Source organism: Coloeus monedula, assembly GCF_965178545.1.
Source record: "Coloeus monedula genome assembly, chromosome: 1".
Lineage (NCBI taxonomy): Eukaryota > Metazoa > Chordata > Aves > Passeriformes > Corvidae > Coloeus > Coloeus monedula.
Genome location: NC_138781.1, coordinates 101,073,764 through 101,092,522, shown reverse-complemented (window position 1 = coordinate 101,092,522; position 18,759 = coordinate 101,073,764). Strand labels below are relative to the sequence as shown.

At 37.0% G+C, this 18,759-nt stretch overlaps 1 protein-coding gene across 3 annotated transcripts in view; it reads right to left on the bottom strand.

The window, feature by feature from the left end:
• The window catches only part of NETO1 (neuropilin and tolloid like 1), a gene marked incomplete at both ends in the record, with an annotated part of 61,475 nt that extends 43,399 nt beyond the window's left edge, over window positions 1–18,076 (bottom strand). For all 3 annotated transcript variants that reach the window (XM_082282829.1, XM_082282830.1, XM_082282831.1), the window contains 4 exons: window positions 4,477–4,725; window positions 12,705–12,842; window positions 14,396–14,449; window positions 18,049–18,076. In XM_082282829.1, coding sequence (XP_082138955.1) covers window positions 4,477–4,725; window positions 12,705–12,842; window positions 14,396–14,449; window positions 18,049–18,076 — 469 coding nt within the window. The remainder of the gene's footprint in view (window positions 1–4,476; window positions 4,726–12,704; window positions 12,843–14,395; window positions 14,450–18,048) is intronic.
• Between the last annotated feature and the right edge of the window lie 683 nt (window positions 18,077–18,759).

The following is an 18,759-nucleotide window of genomic DNA, read 5'->3' as shown; positions in this document are numbered from 1 at the left end:
TGGTTCTGTTTCAAAACTTTAAATGAAGAGTTATAATGAGTAATTTCTCATACTTTCAAACCAACTCTGATCCCAAAGGAAAAACATTGTCTCGCTCAAGGTTGAATGATTCTGGAATTGTTTGTTGGTTCTCAGAAAACTTAACTGGATTTCAAGTGGGTAATTAGAAATAATCAGACCAGATTCAGAAGAGTAAACAAATAAATAAAAGTAAGTGAGCTAACTCACATGGATGTTCAGCTGTCCCAGATGCCCGGGAAATATCCCTTGCTTAAATACACTCAAGGGGGAGCATGGACATTAGATGACAAAATGATTTGATAATATTTTTAGATTTCTAAGATTTTTAGAACTGTGATTGAATTTAATAAATTCACATCAAATTTTTCATGAGTTCGAAAATATGAAAATTCCCCAATGAGGAAGAATTTGGGTTGTTTTTTATTTTTTTCCCTCAAGATAGACGACATAATTATTCCATTACTCTGACATTCACTGCAACAGGAATGTAAAAGTACTGTTACTCTGGTTAGAAAGTGTTTCATATTCCACCTTTTGGGACACAGGATTATAGATCTTTTTTTCTCTTTCTATTCAGGCAGCTGAATAGAAAACATTACTGACTGACGTTTATATTAATGAGGCTAAATAAAAACACAGATGGCTTCTACTAAGTGAAGGAACTGAAAGTAATGATGTGCTATCTTAAGCCACTGTCCTGCAAAATCAGGGACCAGGATAAACAGAAATCTGATTATTCTAGCTGAGCAAGAAAGCTCAAACATAACCTCTCTCTGCCTGAATCCTTGTCTGTACTAAAAAACGGAACCTTTTTAAAGAAGAGTTGTCAATAATTTGAAGTAGTACTTGAATTTTTCTATACAAAACAGTGATTTAACACCACTTTGGAAGAAAGTCTTGAGACAAAACTTTTTAGGAAAAATGAGTGTAACAGATTGAGTCAAAGGACCCAGAACTGTGAAATGAAATTTCAAGTGTAGGCCTTTCAATGTCCCAGAGAACGACAAAACAAGAGCAAGAATGAATTATCCTTTGACTTATCTCATGGGCCTTTCCCTAGACAATCACAACTGTATTCAAAATGAACCAGATCAAACTGAAAATATTGTAGCCTGATATGTATTGCTCTCATACATCAGATTTCCTTAAAAAGAAACAACCCAATAAAAATATTTGTATACATTTATGAAGGTTTCATAGCTTCAGATAGTTCAGTTTTGAAATGAACACAGTTAATCAGAACTTAAAAATAAAAAATAAAATTTAAATAATATAAAAAAGGTAAAGAAGTTTTCATTTGCTTATAAACTCTCATGTATAAAAAATGGTTGAAAATTTACATGAAATTGAATTTGGTTATTACTGATATTAGCTGTAATATTGCAAAAGATTAATACTTTGTCCCTTAAGTCAGAGTTTTGACATTGAAAATAGTCTATTATACCATACGTACAACTTCATTCATCCAAATGTCGCATAACACTACAATTTATAAATTACAAAAATTAAAGCCTAAATTATGCTCTTAATAAGGAACTTTTTTCGCAAAACTTTTAGTAGTTTTACCAGTTTCTGGGTGTGTTTGTGTTGGTTAGGTGTGTAGCTCTGATTTTGTTGTTAAGTGTTTTCTTCTGCAAGATCTCCCCTTTTAGAGAGCTGAAAAGATCTCAGACAAAGGTTTATTTAAATGGAAAAGAATTTATGGCAAAAGAGTTATATTTGTTTCTGAAACCCCAGACCCTACTGGACTTTTGCATTGGTGGATGAACTCCCAACAATTTCAATACCAAGGAGTCAAAGAAATTATTGAACAGAAAAGTTCTAGTAATTGAAAATTATTAGTCTATCCCTTAGGATTTTTCCATGTAATTTCTTTTTATAGGACTTAGTCCAAACTAGTTTTAAACTGCCTTAGGTGCAGGACTATTTCCATTTGCACAGACTAATAGATCTTCATTGCAGCATTTTTCATGATAACCTAATTGATCTTTTTTTCAACTTCATCCAGTTAGCTGTTTTTATACACCCTGGAGACATAGTAAATAACTTCTTTCCCTGTTTCTCCAGGTACCATTCAAATAACAATAAATGGTTGAAGCTTCAATTTAGTCAAATTTGCTTCTTTTTTTTTTTTCCCTCAAATCTTGGCATGCACCCACACATTTAACATCACATTTCTTTATCCTCCATTAAGATCTCAAATACAAAAGAGGCAGATGAGAGACACACCAGGGGTAGGTGGGGACCCTCAAAGATTGCTGATAGTCGAGAAATAGCTGTGTTGCACTTGTCACTGGGATGAAGAAAGCCTCCTCTGCAGGTTGAAGTTAGGAAGAGTGTCCTCCTTTTGACAAGTGAGATGAGTGGCAACAAAAACTGCATCTCCCCATAGCATTTAGCTGCTCCGGACAGCAATAGTTTCCGAAGGAGTCTTTGCTTTGGATCATTTTTGTCATGTTCTTTAAAGAGAGGCTAGCTGAAAGTTTTCTTCTGATCTCTCCTTTGTTCATAATTTAATTTTATAAATTGTCACTACCTAAGCTGAATCTAGGTGGTTTAGGTGATGATTTCTGTATTGGAGTCCTCTCCAGCTACTCTGTTACACTCTGGAGTGCAGTCCTCTCTGTGCTACTCTTTTATACAATCTCAAAAGCCATCATTCTGTTTTATAAATTGACAGTGACCCCTCCCAGGGCACACATATGGACAATAGATCTCAAAATGTCATGCCTTAATAAGGTCTGCATTATAAAAGACTGTCCAAATAATAATGTGGAATGTGAAGTTCTTCAAGGAGGCAGCAGTGCTGTTTAGCACTTCTCAGATTAATCATAGTCTCATTTTGGCCAATATTACTAGAAACTCCCTACTACTTGCAGAGTTTTCTATTGAAATGGAAGGAGGGGAAAAAAGAAAGAAACAAGGAAGAAAAAAGATACAGCTATTCCATCTGAAGTCTAGAATAATTTATGCTGCTGTATCAGTTTACCAGCACTGATCCTTGTGTAGAAATTCTCCTTACATCAGTAGAAAAGGAATGAGGATAAAACATGATCCATTAAATTGTCTTTTACTTGAGAGTTTTTTTAGACAGAGTAAGCTGAAGATTGTGCTATGGGTATCTTTTCAACCATAATGTACAACCCTTTGTCAAAAAAAAGGTCAAGAAATCTAAAGCAAAGCTCTTATGGCACAGGGTGAGGAAATGGCAAAAGCCCACAGACCCATGGTAAATGAGAAATAAAAATTTAACTCCGTTTTCAGAGTGGACATGCATGATTACAACAAAATTTTGTCCGTTGTCTTGGAATTTACAATAGATATATATACCTGGCTATCAGATTATTTGCTACAGAAATTCTGTCTTCTGTTGCCATCTTGAACCTTCTAAATACGTTTACCCACTGCAAAACAGTATCCTTGACTTGAAAGAAAATTTAACTATGCTGATTAATTTTATAGCTATTTTCCTTCCATTAATGAAAGAAAACCAAAAAGAAGAACAACATAGAGCATGTAGACCTGCCATCTTCTATGAGGGTACTGGCATGATTAAGGAAGAATTTTGGGTCTGCTAATTTTGGGTGATATTGTAGAGAATATTGTTCAACCTAATACAACAATTCAGCTGAAACAATAGTGACATAATTGACAAAAATACATAATAATTACAGTGCTTTAGAGTGAGCTATATTGAAGTATGACTCATCACTCAAAACATAAGTCATAGAACCACGTCACATCCAGCAGTGCAGTGCAGTGCAGTATAGTGTAGCTGCAGCCCAAGAAGACATTTAAAATCAGCAATCTTTTGTTAATAAGTGGGGGAGCAAGGGAATTAATCAAAAGTATGACTATGAATTTTGTTTTACTTTAATAAATTAAATTTAAACAGTGGCTAGGAATACTGGTACAATTGCAATTAAGATTTACAGCCTTTTTAGAAAAATATTTAATACATGTTACTGTTGGAACCTCTCATGTCCTCTGGTAATATTTGTAATAGTTTGCTTTATTGAGAAAGAAGAACTATTCTACTCCTCAGCTGGGGAAATGTTTGGTGAAGTGGAAAAGCAATGATGGAATTTTCTGAGATAATTACATTTTTTTATTAGAATACTTTATCAATGATCTTTTTGAAAGAAAAGCTGTACAGTGTAACAGTCAAGCATAAAACACATAACTTCCCATGAAACGTTTTGAATGGTTTTCTGTAATAGCATTCACTTGAAAAAAATACTTTTAAAAACTTCAGAATCTGAAAATTTTTCCCTTGAATAAGCCTTACTTGCTATGCAAAAATACATATGACCTCTATCAATTTCCTATTAATACCTTCCTTGATAATAAACAAAGTCCCAGCTAAAGATATTATTCAACAGCAAGATAATACATCGTTAGAAAAGTTATCATGATAAGCTTTTTCTATTAAAAGGTTTGATGGTTTGTACTTACCAGGTGTAAAATTATACCGAGCAGAAAACCCAATAGATTCCAGTTCACCATCAGCAAAAAATTTAATCCACAGGAATCTGCCACTGGATTTTATCATGGGTGGATTTTGCTGTCCACAGAAACGTCCAATGATTGGGGAAAAGCCAAAAGGTCCATCTCGTACTTCAATATGGTCAAATTTACACTCCCAAGAAGGCTCTATGGAATATTTTTCATCGAAGTGTAGTTCAATGCATTGTCTAGGAGCAGCTAGAGACAAAAAGAAAATTATCTTAATATTTTTCTAACCCAAGACCCTTCAAAACTAAAGCAAAACTGAAGAAAATCAAAGATACCAATTTTGCATGCATCTTAACATTTTGTTTAAAAACTTGTTTGAAAATTAGTATATCTGTATTTTTTATAGATTTCACAGAGTCAGGTTACTTGTCTACTGTTTTCCTTTTAAAAAAAGTACTCTTAACAGCAGTGCTTAGTAAAGCTAAGAGAGATATTTATGATGAAAAGAAAGATATAGTCAGGAACAATTTCTTCAGACATATAATCTTTCTAAGAAACTTACATATTTAGAAAAATATTTTTTCTCTTTTATTTGGGGGAGGGGTGTTAAGCAGAATACATTTTTATACCTAGTACTGTCAAAGATGATGAAGAAAAAGCTGATCAGAACTGTGCTACAGTTTGTGTAGCACAAGTGGACAGATTATGCTCCTATATGTATTGCACTGACAAACTGGAGTGTAATTGCTTATACGCAGAATTATTTATCATCTCATTGGAAACATAAGAACAAATGCAGTTAATTCGCACTTAAGGAACTAGATAAGCATGATAATTGAAGAGCAAATGATATACTGAAAACCTTGAAGGAACTTCATAGTGGTCACTTAACCAGACATTAAAAAAGTCCATCTTTAGTGATAGGTACAAAGTCTAGAGATGAAATGATCTCTAAAACAAATATTCCCTGGCATCTCCTGTATAAAGCAAAAAAGTAACTGGTAGAAATATAGTATTTTATTAAAAGGAGGAAAAATAACATGGTTTGATCTATGTATTTTATCAGAGGCAGCCTCCTAGAGGTTCACTGTTTTCTACACTTAATGCTGTCCATAGCAAAAACTGTGTGCCTTCCACATCTAGAGCACAGTGCGTTAGAGCCTTTTGCTGACAAAGCCCTCTACTAAGACAAGAATTTGTTGTGTCATTGCCCGCTGTGCCTCTCATGGGATCATGTCCGACACTTTACACATATCAAAAGAGGTTTGTATTGCTATGAGCTTTGCCAGAGTTACCGTTCTTTTCTCATGAAAATATGCAAGATCAAACTCCATGCTGAGTGCATAAGCTTAGCATGGAAACTGCAGCCACTCCAGGAGTCAGTATCTCTACATTTCTTTCCTCCAGAGTAATAAGAAAACTGTCAGTGCGACCAGAACTTAAACCTTGTTTGGATTTTGAAATGTTTTAAAATGAAGTTTTTGGCATGAACTCATTAATCGCATAAAGAAGAGATACTATTTAAAATTAACTGAGTAAGAAGATATTAGGTAAATTTTGAAACCTTTACATAAGACCACATAGATCCCTTTTACAACTATTTCATGTAAATAAATACAGCCTCATTTTATGAGGATCATTTAAGAGGCAAGTTAATAAAACATGTTATCTGATAAGAAAGATTATTTTAGCAGCTTTACTTACAATGCTAATATAATTGGATGATTGATATTTATTAAAACATTTAATTTAACATGAGAAAGAAACCTTTTTTACTGTTCTCAATCTGAAGAAGTGCACATTCAGGGAAGTACTTATTATTGACTTGTCATTATTGATACCAATTTACAGGAAATTTGTGATACAAATTCAATAGCAAAAGCAACGGTTTATGTTTCACCTATAATTGCACCAAATTCACAGACTGTGGAAAATTAACCTCCTTGAAAGTACAAAAAAATTTACAAAAGTAGGGTCAGATAATAAAGATTCTAAGGGAGGTCATAGTGATGTTGAGTTTGGTGAGTTTTGAAGACCAAAGTAAATATTTTTAGATTATAGTGAAAGATTAAATACCTGAAGATGTCATTGATTAATTTTATTGAGATGTTTCTATCCTTGACTTTACACTTTTATAAAAATAATTGATTTAAACTCAACTAAGCAATACTAGGACAGAAGAGAGCAATCAACAACTTTCAGTCTGGGATTATATTCTGCATGCTCCTATTCCATTTAAGGAGATTTGTTGAGAACTGTTCATCATTCACCTAAGGACCACAGTCAGATGTCAGAAATTCTATCCTGACAACACTTCAGGTAATCTTAAGAATGTTCATCATGGCTTGAAAGTCTTAGACATGCACGACTCCAATGTTATGCTATTAACCTGCCTAGAGTTAATTGTAATGTTTTAATGTCACAAACTAGATATGAAGATCAATTCTCCTACAACTGTTAGTGTCATACAGCAGCATAACACAGTGTATGGCTTTTGTGCTTCCCACAGCCACAAAGTACTTCAAAAATGGCTTGTGCCATTATCATAACATATTTGTCCTTTACAAACTTTCTTTTCTGCTGCCTTATTCCATACCAAGAAAAGCATTACAAGTGCTGACCCATAGTTCAGCCCTTAACAGGTGTTTGTTTTCAAGAGTCATGTAACATGTTAGAAATGGCCACAGGGCCCTCAGAGCTTAGTTCAGTCATTTGACATGATTTTTGGTGTTGAAAAGGAGCCCTAGAGCCAGCTCTAGCCTTGGTATAATACAAAAGGAAAGATTGTGGGCAAATTAGAATTAGGCCTACAGTTACACATGACATCTATTGACTAGGTGAATGCACAACCTGAGAAAAAGCACAATTTCCACAAACTCCACGTAGGTCTCTGAATCTCACATTGCCAACCAGTTTTATGATCAGAATATTGCTACAGTTTAAACCATTCTGCTTTTATTTATTTTTCAACAAAGTCAAGATGAGGCTTTTCCTAGTGAAGCTCAGATCTTGCTAAAGGATCAGAGAGAATCGCATCAGCTCCAGGACGGCTCAAGAGTTTCCACTTTTCCCCAAAAGTCCCATAGAGTCTACTTCACTCTAAGAATGGAGCATTGAACATTCATTAGCACCACTTCTCCACTGGAGATAAAACAAGGCTGGAGACTGAATTTGAGGGCTGGACCACTGCCCATTCACACTCCTTAAATGTAAAGTCACATTCTGGCATCATTTTGGCCGTGCCAGTAGGAAAACTTCATGTTTCTGTAACTGTGCGTAACTCCTGGGTGCAACACACATCCACAACCTTTTCATCAAGTGCTTTTAAATGCACCTCTGTTCTTCATCTTGTCTTTCATATTTAGTTAATGGTTAAGTGTTTTGCTTGCAATAATCTACATAAGACACAAAATTAATCAACGCTTCCTAGAAATGACCATAAGGGATGAAAACACATAATTCACATTTTCAACTTTAAGTTCCTTTTAGCAAAAATGGTATAATTTCACACTTATACTCTGGCTTTAATAAGGGTTTTCTTTGCTAAATACAAGATAGAACAAGCAGCTATTGTTTAAATATACATCTTGTGCCACAGCTTTTGCAACAAAGCATCTGTAAATGAGGTCACAGTAAAACTTACAGAAATAAGCTGGGACCAAGTCCAGAATAGTCACTAATAATAATGCATGTGTACCTACAGAAAAATAAAACAAAAAAAAAAAAATCCAGAATATATAAATCTTCCAGACTAGATTGGCATCTGGGCATCTAATCAGAAAAGGAGGGATGGAGTGTTCATTTCTAGTATCCTTATTCACAGGTAAAGCCCATTCACATCTTCAGGACTTCTTTTGTGGTTACGATGTCAGGAAAAGTTGTTGTCAACTCCAAATGAAATATATTGAATAATATATTGTCTCATAAAATGATTTGATTTCAAATCTCAAAACTTCCATATTTAACTTTAATTAGCTTTCTTCAAAAATGTTTAATACTGTGGAAAGACCAACTTAATATTTGCATGTCTTGTCATACTTTTCATCTAATTATCTTAAACAAGTGCTGTCTTGAGATTTTACATCCAATGAAAAAAAAAGTCATTGGGTTCCAGCTTGCAGTAAAACAGTTGCAGTAAGACTACACAATTAAGGTTTTAATTCTGATCAGCTTCTAAGTCTGTCTAAGTGACAGCTGAAGTTAAGTGAAAAAATCTGTTTCAATTTGCCACACTGCATGGAAATGAGAAACTGAACTCAACACCTACTCCCATCTCTATGAGCTGCTACCCTACTAATAGTTTCAATAATCGTCATTCCTTCTGGTTGTCCTGCTATTATTGGTAAGAAAACCACATTTATCTTCATTTCAAAAGAGGATTCTTTCATTGTTTTTATGAAAACTTTTTTGAACACACAAATCACTGTGAAATACAAAAGGACCTAGAGCAGAGGATTTTCATTCAGTGGTAACATGACAGTTTTCTAACACCTGTGAAATATCTAGAATGAAAGAGCTTAATAGTCTTTTATGAGAACATGAGACCTTCAAGAGTGCTAACTCTACATGCTCAAACATGTAAAGTGGAAGATTTATTTCATATCTCCGTAAAGCAATTCTATGTTTATAAATAAGCTGAACTTAATTATTAAAAGCTGAAGAATGGCTAAAATTTTACAGGTATTTTACTTACAGGATTGCCAAACCAATTCTCAAGTTATAGTGTGTAAAGTATGACTATCCTGCTCCCCAAATATTTTAATATGAATAAAAGCTTTTGCTCCTACAAAATTTCCTGTGCAAATTTCCCTTTGTAGCACATACGCCAAATGTTCTGCAGTCTGGCAAACGCTAATGCTGTCACTGCTGTGATTGTTCTGGGCAGCTGTGAATTTTGTCAGGTTAGAATCATGAATATGCAAAATAAGGGTGAAATTTGGCCAAACACTCAGCTAATCTCTATGTTTTCTATATGCCAAATAAGACTGAAAGGAAAAAAAAACAAACCAAAACAAACAAAAATAACAAATTCTCATTGCATTTTGGGATGGCAAATGGGATTCATCAGAAGTTCCTTGCGGAGTTGTACACTCCTCCTCCAAGCCTCACTTCTGACACTCCACCATAGCATAACAATTTTTGTACAGAGTCCATCATTTCTAGATTTTTAGAAAGGCATTCAACCCAGACTTTAAAATTCCTAGTTTTCCCAAGAGTTCATTATCATAACTACTAAAACAGAATTTAAAAAAAAAAAGAGAGAAAAAGAAAAATAATCTAAGAAATTTCCAGCTGTTTGATTTGCTTATATCTTTGACTGCTAGGATAGAAGCCTCTGCATTCAGAAATCCTCTTCTCTTTTAGAAATTCAGAGTCTATGACCATTGCAACTTTTGCCAGCTCCTTTACTTCACCAAAGTAATTTCAACATGATGAAAGGCTTGCATACATATCAGTTGAGCTACAATGTGAAGAGAAAAAATGAGATGAAATTCAATTGTTTACAACATACTACAAGCTGGAGTCCTTAGTGAAGACCACTAAAGTCACTAGGAATTACGTTTGAATTTTCCCTAAGACTTTTTGATAACAAATAAATGACAGAATGAATTCAAGCAGCCAAGAAAGAACCTAGTGATTCATATATGTATTTACACTCACACCATAGAGCTTTCAGTATGGCATATACAGTCCTGGTATGCTGAACTCCCTGAGACATACAACAGGGAGATGGCAATGGGGGGATGATGTTATAGATCACCTAAACTGTCCCTCTACTTTGGTACTTGGCATCCAACTGGATTCAGAAGCTATTGAAGCATATTGAAATTTCAATAATAAATATAGAAATAAAATGCATATGGAGATGTTTCTGTCTTACTCTAAAATACTTATGTCCTCCATTAGTCAGGATTATTCACAATTTCCACAGATTGTTATCTGATCTCAAAGACTGCTATCAGTAAAATGATTAATATGGCTTTTTTGTAATCCTTTAACCTCAGTCTCTTATGACAATGAGTTCCACAGAATATAAAAGATTTGGGGAAAAGTTTCTACTTTTTAGCCTTCTTTATCATTTTCTGCCATTTTTATATGTTGCAAAAAGAATAAATATGGACAAATAATTTATTCTCACTACAAAAAAGTTTTTGTTAACCTTCAGTACTTCTTTTGACTTCTTTTTTAAATCTGCCACATTTTAAAATATTATTGTTCAGACATCTTACTATATCTCTGCTTTTTTTTATGACATTTTCCAGACAGACATGACTATTCCTGATTTTTTTAGGAGACAGAAATAGACATGGGGAGATCAGATCTGAGAATGTTGTGCGTTGTCCATGGCTGTCATCAAATTATGTGCTGATAGAACTACTTCCATTGTGGGTTTTAAAATGTCCAGCTGCAATCCAAACTGTTGATTAGGCAGAATGGGAAGAAGAAAATATCAGTGCCATAAACAATATTGTGTTCAACTGGTTTTTACAAGATTTAATTTTCCAATAAATTATAACCAGATGCCTGTTGAGTTTACTCTTTTTTCTATACATTGCTCTAAACTTGTCAATGTGGAATTTTGCCTTCGTCATATAAGCTGGTTGACTAAATATTTCCTTCTTAAATTTTTCTTAGGCACTTACATTTTTAGGTATTTTAAATCACATTATTTTAGTATATTAACTATGTTTTTGTAAGTACCTAAGTACTATAATAAAGACAAAAGTCTTTGCAACACTGGACTTTCAGGCACGCTCTTACTGTGAGGAGGAACATCTCATGACCTGAGATATGGGACTAAATTTACAAAGATGGTGGGGTTTTTTCTACACCCTTTCTCTTTAATGATAAAACATCCCATGTTTCAGATCTTTGGAGATAAAACAAGCTTGCTTCTTCCCAGTCTCACAGGAGTGTTAGGTAATTTGATCAATATATGCAAAAACACCTGGATCTAACAACATAAGTGTAACCAGAAAAAAAAAATGCTAGGTTGTGTATTTTGAACCTATACATTTATCTTTTTTTAAAAAAAATATTATTTTAAACCAATTATTAAACTATGAAGGAATTTAAATATTTACCATACATCTGCTTAAATTTCAGACTTATATACAAAGACAGACTAGCATAAATTTTCTCTTAAGAGCTTGTTTGGCCTACATTGTTTATAAGCACCTTTTCTGACTTCAGTCGAGTTATCTAGCACCTACGTGGAATTCAGTCATTTTGCTCTGATTTTTGCCTCTCTAAAAGTTCATAGTGTGTGTGGGTCTAGGGCAGCTAATTCAATTTAAATCAGCTATATATTTTTGGAAATACATCTTGGTACTACCTGCGTCTTTGATAAAATAACTATTTCTATAATTCCTGGCTCCATCATTAATTAATTAATAATTCTCTAAATGAAGCATGGAGAGAAGAGCATCACTGTTTTATTCAACATGTATTCACAACTCATGAAAGAATCTTATTGGTTCCAGGGTCTTACTATACAGTACCTGATTCATCTTTTCTGAGCTCTGACAGGATCTAATCTCTATTTCTTTCCACAGATTCATTATTACAACAATCCCTCCAATATCCATTGTACTAAGACTAATGAAAAGAAACCACACAATTTGTTTGTAATACACCTTTAGCCTTTCCTACATCACTTCCATGCCTGCAATTGTCTACTCTTTAAAAACTAAGTCTTAGTGCTTCATGCTAATGTTTATTCTTTTCTAGTTTTATTTTGTACGTTGGGCTTTTTTCATTTTCGTTTCTTATGAACAACTGGATGGAAAATAATCTTTACACTCACTATATGGGTATTTTTTGTACAACTTCTTTTACTGTACCTTGCCTAGCTAAGCTTGTCATCTCTGATTCAGTTATGGGAAGTTTAAAATGTTTGCATGAAAGTCAAAAGCATTTTTGTTTCCTGTGTTCACTTCTACTACTCATTTTAAAATATCCTTTCTTCTGTCACGTTACAGCATTTTAGGTTCTATTAATTCTCTAAATATCCTGAAATAAATTGCTCTGCTTATTACTGAGTCACACATACTTACCACCTCAACTAATTTATAAGTTATATCAAGATAGAAATCAAGCGGTTCTCTAAATCTTGTGTCTTGAAAAGATTTATTACCATGACTTTACCTATTCTTCCCATATAGTAAAATAAAACATTCTTTTTAATTCAGTTGATGGTAAAATATAAAGATTCTTCTTTTGGTCACCTTCTATAATGTAGACGCACTCTCTGTCCGGAGGATACTTGTTGGGGTAATTTGGAGAAGTGAAGATCCCTCCTTCTGCATATTTTGTCCAAGATCCACACTGCACTGGTCTCTGTCCTTCGGAAGAAGTTTGCTTTTCTGTAAAATGATGACATTAAGCATTATATAATTAGCTCACAAATTATTATGTCCACATGACACTTAGAACTCTTTTACAGGATAAATACAACAGCCCCTTTCTGTCAGTGGCCTCAAACTTTTCTCTGTTAAGACTGAGTATGATTATTGATTAGAGGAAAAGAAGGCTGTTCTTTGGGGTAAAAACATATAATTCTTACTCAAAACACTTTTTCAAAGCAGAGGAGAGGCTTGGATGTCTAGGGGAAAACAAATTTGTACGCTTTTAAAATAATAACTTTCTAGGGAAAGCACGTGCTTGAAAATTGGAAGACATGAATTTCCCACTCATACATCTCAAAAAGCTCAAGCATGTGCTCTGTCAGCAAGCTTCATGCCGTAATACAGGAATATATTGGTCACAAAATCAAGGAAATAACCCAGAGAATTATGATCATATATAGAAGCTGTTTTAAATCTGCAGCATATTTACTCTATTCACCGGACAGAGGTAGACAGGGGAATTCCTGGAATCTGGTTCATAGATTATTTTTATCTTGCTGTTTGCTGTAAAATTAATAAATAGCTCTGAGGCCAGGACTCACAGCCCAGAACTTCCCTTCTCCTAAGTGAATCATCCCAGAGCAGAGTCAGACCTTCTTGTTTGCTTTCTTCCTAGCCCTGCATCTCTTGCATTTCTTCCTGTACTCTGGCAGAGAGACTGGAGACAAAGGTTTGGGCCAGTTCGAGCTGAAGAAAATGAGGGATCCCTTCCTGAGCATCATTCTTTAACAAGTAGGGTAAATGAGATAGACCTTCGAGAATGAAATATATCTAAGCTGCTATTAAAAGGAAGGATAGTAGATTCTAGACCAGTGTTACTCTGAATGAGGTATCTAATATCAAATGACTGTCCCACATAACTTAATTCCCTGGTGTGTAGAGTAAAGGTGTTTGAGGCTCCCTCTTACAATCAATGGAGAAAAACAGGCACCTTTCAAGGATGATATTAACCATCTGAGATCTGATTTATAATCTGCAGGCAATTCTTCTTCACCCTGGTTTGTATCCAGGCAGAGTATGACATGGACTCTAACTTCCTGAAATTAATTCTGGCCTGCAGGGACTGTGCATTCAGACACCGGTTCAGACAGACGCTGGGCTTAGCAGCATTCTCTGCTTGGCTCTCCCTCACACTGAGCAATCCAAGGCTTTCAAGAATCTCTTTCTATACTCCCCCTGCACAGATGCACCCATGATACCCAATTTCAGGTTTTTAATAATACTTCAACAAGAAAAAAGATTTTAAGTGTAGGTAGCTGAGTGTCCAAACTGGACTTCCCAATTTGAAAGTGGGAGTATTTTACAGTCTTTAGTTAGAGTCAGACTGAGCCTGGTGAGTACCTCTGGATTTTTTGAATGTGTACAGGCATGTGAATACTCCAAAAAAATGGACAAAGGGCAGACACTGGAAATAAATGAGCTACTAAAAATTTCAAAAACTAAACTAAAAACTCAAATCCATATTTTGGTCTCAAATATATTGTCTTACAAAAATGTCTAAGTTTACATACCTGTTCCTTTTTTGGTTGCCCCAGAAAAATGTAGGATGATTAGACTTGCTACAACTGAAAGAGAAATATGCATTAAATATCACAGAGTGATAGTTCCTGCAATCAAATCAGTTGTACACATATATCTCACAAGAATACAAATTAAATAGAATTAATGTAAAGAAAAAGTTTCATGTTTACTTGCTTCTTTTAATTGCACATATTATATAAACAAGTTTCTTTGTGGCCTGTTCTTATAAGTACTTATCTTTCCAAATAAACAAATAAAGATAAGATCTTTTGGGTTTAAAACAAAATCCACAGGCACTGATGTTCTCCTCATATTTTTTCCTTTTCTTTAATATTAGAGAAAAAAAAATTTATCAATACTTATTTATATAATAGTAGTTTGTGTCAGTAGTAGAAAAGTGACTGATTTTAACAGAGGGAGACTAAATTTCAGTGCCACTGTATGCACCAATGTCTCTCTCTCCAGCATAATAAAATCTGAAAATGAGGACTGGGAGTAGGAAAGAAGTAAGGGGTTGGGTTCTTCACATCCATCAAAGCATTTGCAAATCTCTAGTGAAGTAAATTATTGTGTGTGCTTAACAATCTCATTAATCTAGTTTGTTTGACTTGTCGAGAGGGTGTTGCTTTTGCTGCAGTGAATCTGCAGCCCATTTTACAGATAGGTATCTACTGTCTCTAACCATGGTAGGACAACTACACCTGTTGGAAACAAATGCAACCTTTCTGAAATGGACTTTGACCTGGAGATAATTACTGGGTTTCTGGGAGTTTCCAAATATAACAGTTTAACTAGAAAAGGCTAAGAGGCAAACCCTTAGCAGAGTCATAATGAGACTAATTTGGAAGATCAAAGTGACTACCTAGCTACCTGATGAAGAAATCACACACTGATTTTCTTGTCATCATTCATATCTTCTTTGGCTATCAGAGAAAGTGGAATAGCAAGAGCAGAAGAGAACAGATACATCAGTTCTTGGAGTGCTTGGGGCTTTGCCCCAGCTAGTTTGGCATTAAGCCCAAACACAGTACCCAGGCTGCAGTGAACTTAAGGTGGAAATGAAATTGCATGCTTATTCAGAGCCTTTTGGATCAGTCAGGTTTTGGGTTTTTTTGTGTTTGTTTGTTTGTTCTTTTTGTTGTTGTTGTTATTGATGACTGTGATGAGCAACTGATGGACCAGTGGTCTTTAATCAAAGTAATTGAATGGCATAATTTCTTCTTATTATCCCCAAGAGACATCAAAAGCCACCATGGGCTAGTAACTATGAACATTTCCATGATGGTGCTTTCACCATTTCCACCTTTTTTTATGGCAATTTTTGTGTAATTTTCACACCAAAGGAATCCAGTCTCCATATTTCCAGTATTCTGATGGCATTGATATCTCTATTTCTATGTCTTTGACCTTTCCCACATGACAGAGGGTTTGAGGCATGGATGATGGCTGCCCTATTAAGCAGGGTAAGATTGAAATTCTGGGAAAATGAAGGCTTGGCAGCATATTCACTATTTCTTGGTCAGGCTCAAGCCCCTAGAGACGGATGTTGGCAGCACTGATAGTTAAAACTCTTCTGTTTCATGGGCATTCAGTGAGAACACTACATCTTCTGCTCAGATCTGAAAGCTACCCAGCCATTCACGCCCTTACTTTCCTCAGGGATGAATTCTGGAAATACATGCTAACTGGGATTCTGCCTGTTGACTGTGCCAAAATCCAACAGCAAGGCAGGAATCACCCCTTTACCAAGTTGCTCATTTACTTTAGCTGTGTTTCATGCAGTGATCATAGTGCATCTATGCCTGAAAACTTCAACAGACAATACCTAATTTCTGAATAGTGTAAAGTAGATTGGTATTAGAATATGGAATCAGCTGCCTGTGTTCCTTCTGCCCACAAATTTGTGGAAGCTAGAATAGGACGCATGACAGACGAACAAACTCCATGTGAGAAGTGTTTCTTTTAGGCAATTAATAACAATTCAAATCTGATTCTTATAGGTTCATTTCAAGCATCTTTATCTATCAGATTTCCCCTTATTTTCTATATGGACAAAAGTGGAGTTTAGAGAAGTAAGGAGAGTTGGTCCAAGTCACAGATATATTATTACCAATACGATAAACAAAACCACAGGTCTTTTCAGTTCCAGCTGTAACTGCTAGAAAAGAGGTTTCCAAACCACAGAGCTGTTTATCCAAAGCATAGAGCTATAATAACATGTCATTATATCCGTATTTATTATTAATAAGCAGTCAAAATAATCTTGATAATAAAGTCTAATAGACAAGCAGAGACTAAGAAACTAAGTGTTTTGGGGTTTTTGTTTTATCCTGGATATATAACATCTAACATTTGGATAGATAAAATGAAACATTTCTCCCATTAAAAAAAAAAAAAAGGAGAAAGCCTCTTGCTTTAGTGTTATTAACAGCAGCACCAAAATATGCATGTTGCCAGAAAGTAACTAAAATTGTGGTCTTCTTGGGAGAAGCCAACACAATACAATTTTTTTAAGCAGACAAGGCGGACCATTTTGTTCTATGATCCCTCACCTTCTTCTTTCTCAAGCCACAGAAAAAGAACAGTGCTTTTCGGAGAGCGGGGGGGGGGCGAGGGGGGGGACAGTGGAAAGACCCCAGGGAGACCAACCATGGAATCTTCACTCACTGAAAACTGTCACTTGGGAAGCGTCGGCAGCATAGTGACAATATTGCGATTATCTCGGTTTGGGAATTATTTTAAAGAAGTTTCCACAAAATTTCTTGTTGCATTCTCACTGTCTTCCTCCTCCCCCTTTCCCTCCTAATCGTGGGTGTTATTATAATCGTGCTTTCTAGTGCCACTCTGATTGTGCATCTTTCCATCTTTTTTGGATCTGTGCATTTTTTTCATTACAAGCTGTACATTAAGTGATTTATCTCTTGGCCAGGCTTTTAGGAGGCTGTGATTTGGCACGGACGTGGCTTAGCCTGGCAAAGAGTTGTTGGACAAGCAATACCTGGCCATAGCGCTATTGTACAGGTGTGGGCACACAGAGAAGTGCTGGGAGGAACTGTGTCCAGTCAAGCCCCTTCAGAACAGAGGACCCTCTGCAAAACAGAGGGGGGAGAGGGGGACCCACCGCGCAGCTTGAGGCCCCTGGGGTCTTGGAAGAGGAGGTGATACATTTCGGTGCCTGCTTGCTAATCCTGGTGGATTTCAGCCGAAGGCGCCGCCCCCGCCCCGCAGCTCTCCGGGATCCGTGCCCGGTGTGGCCGCCCCCCCGACGCCGCGGCTCCCGGCGCTGCCCCGCGCCCCCTCGCCCTCGGCGGCCGGTTCAAGCCACGGCCGGCGGGGGGCAGCTCCACTCCCCCCTCTCCCGGCACGCCAAAAGCCACCAGACGCGTCGCGCCCAGGTGAAAGCCTCCAGCCCCCGGGAGCGTGTCCCGCCGCCCGCCCCACGGCGCTGGCAGACGCCGGCTCCCCTCCGGTGCACCGCAGCGTGGTGGGGGAGAGGATGCGGTGTGTGCGTGGAGGGAGCTCGCCCCCACGCCGCGGGAGTCTGGGCGTCCCGTTACGCCAGGTGTGGAGGCAGTGGAGGGCAGGAGCCCGTGCGCGGCAGCAGAGCTCGGTCGGGGGTGGGAAGGGGGAAATAGATACTCACTGTGAAAGAAGCTGCGCCCATGGGTCATGTCTGTTCCTTACACAAGGGGCTTCGGTCTCCACTAATTCCATTTAGATACGGGAGGACTTCCAGTGGCGGGGAGAGGATGGAAGTAGGAAAAAAAGAAGAAGAAGGAGAAGAAAAAAAAAGAAAAAAAAAATCCCGAAGCCCACACACAGCAGAGCGGAGCAGCCCTTCCTCTCCTTCGCTCTCCCTCACCGCCTTCAAATGATCACCGCCGGCTGAATCCCATCACACCCGAGCGATCACCAGCACCGCCGCGAGCGGTGCATCGCGGCGGCGGCGGGCAAGGCGGCGGCGGCGGCGGCGGCGGCCCGCGCATCCAGGTGCCGGCGGGCGGCGGCGGCGGAGCGAGCCGAGCCCCTAGTCACCAGTTTCATACAGAACCAAAAGCAGATCGAAGCATTTTCTGCAGGACTCCGAGCCCAGCGACTTCCAGCCCTTCGGCTTCTTTTGATGCATTGAAGAAGGGATTAATGGGTCCGTCATCAGCTCCCTGTGCTTGCTCCTCTGAAGGGGTGGGGGCGGGCGGGAGGGAACCCAAAGAGGAGGGGTGGGGTAGAGAAAGATTTACCAAATAGGGGATTTAGTCATACTTGTGTGCAATGAGAACCTTATTAGAGAAGAAATCCTTTAAAATACAAGAAATCCATTTTTGCAAAACCCTCTCCCTGCGCGTAGCATAGTATC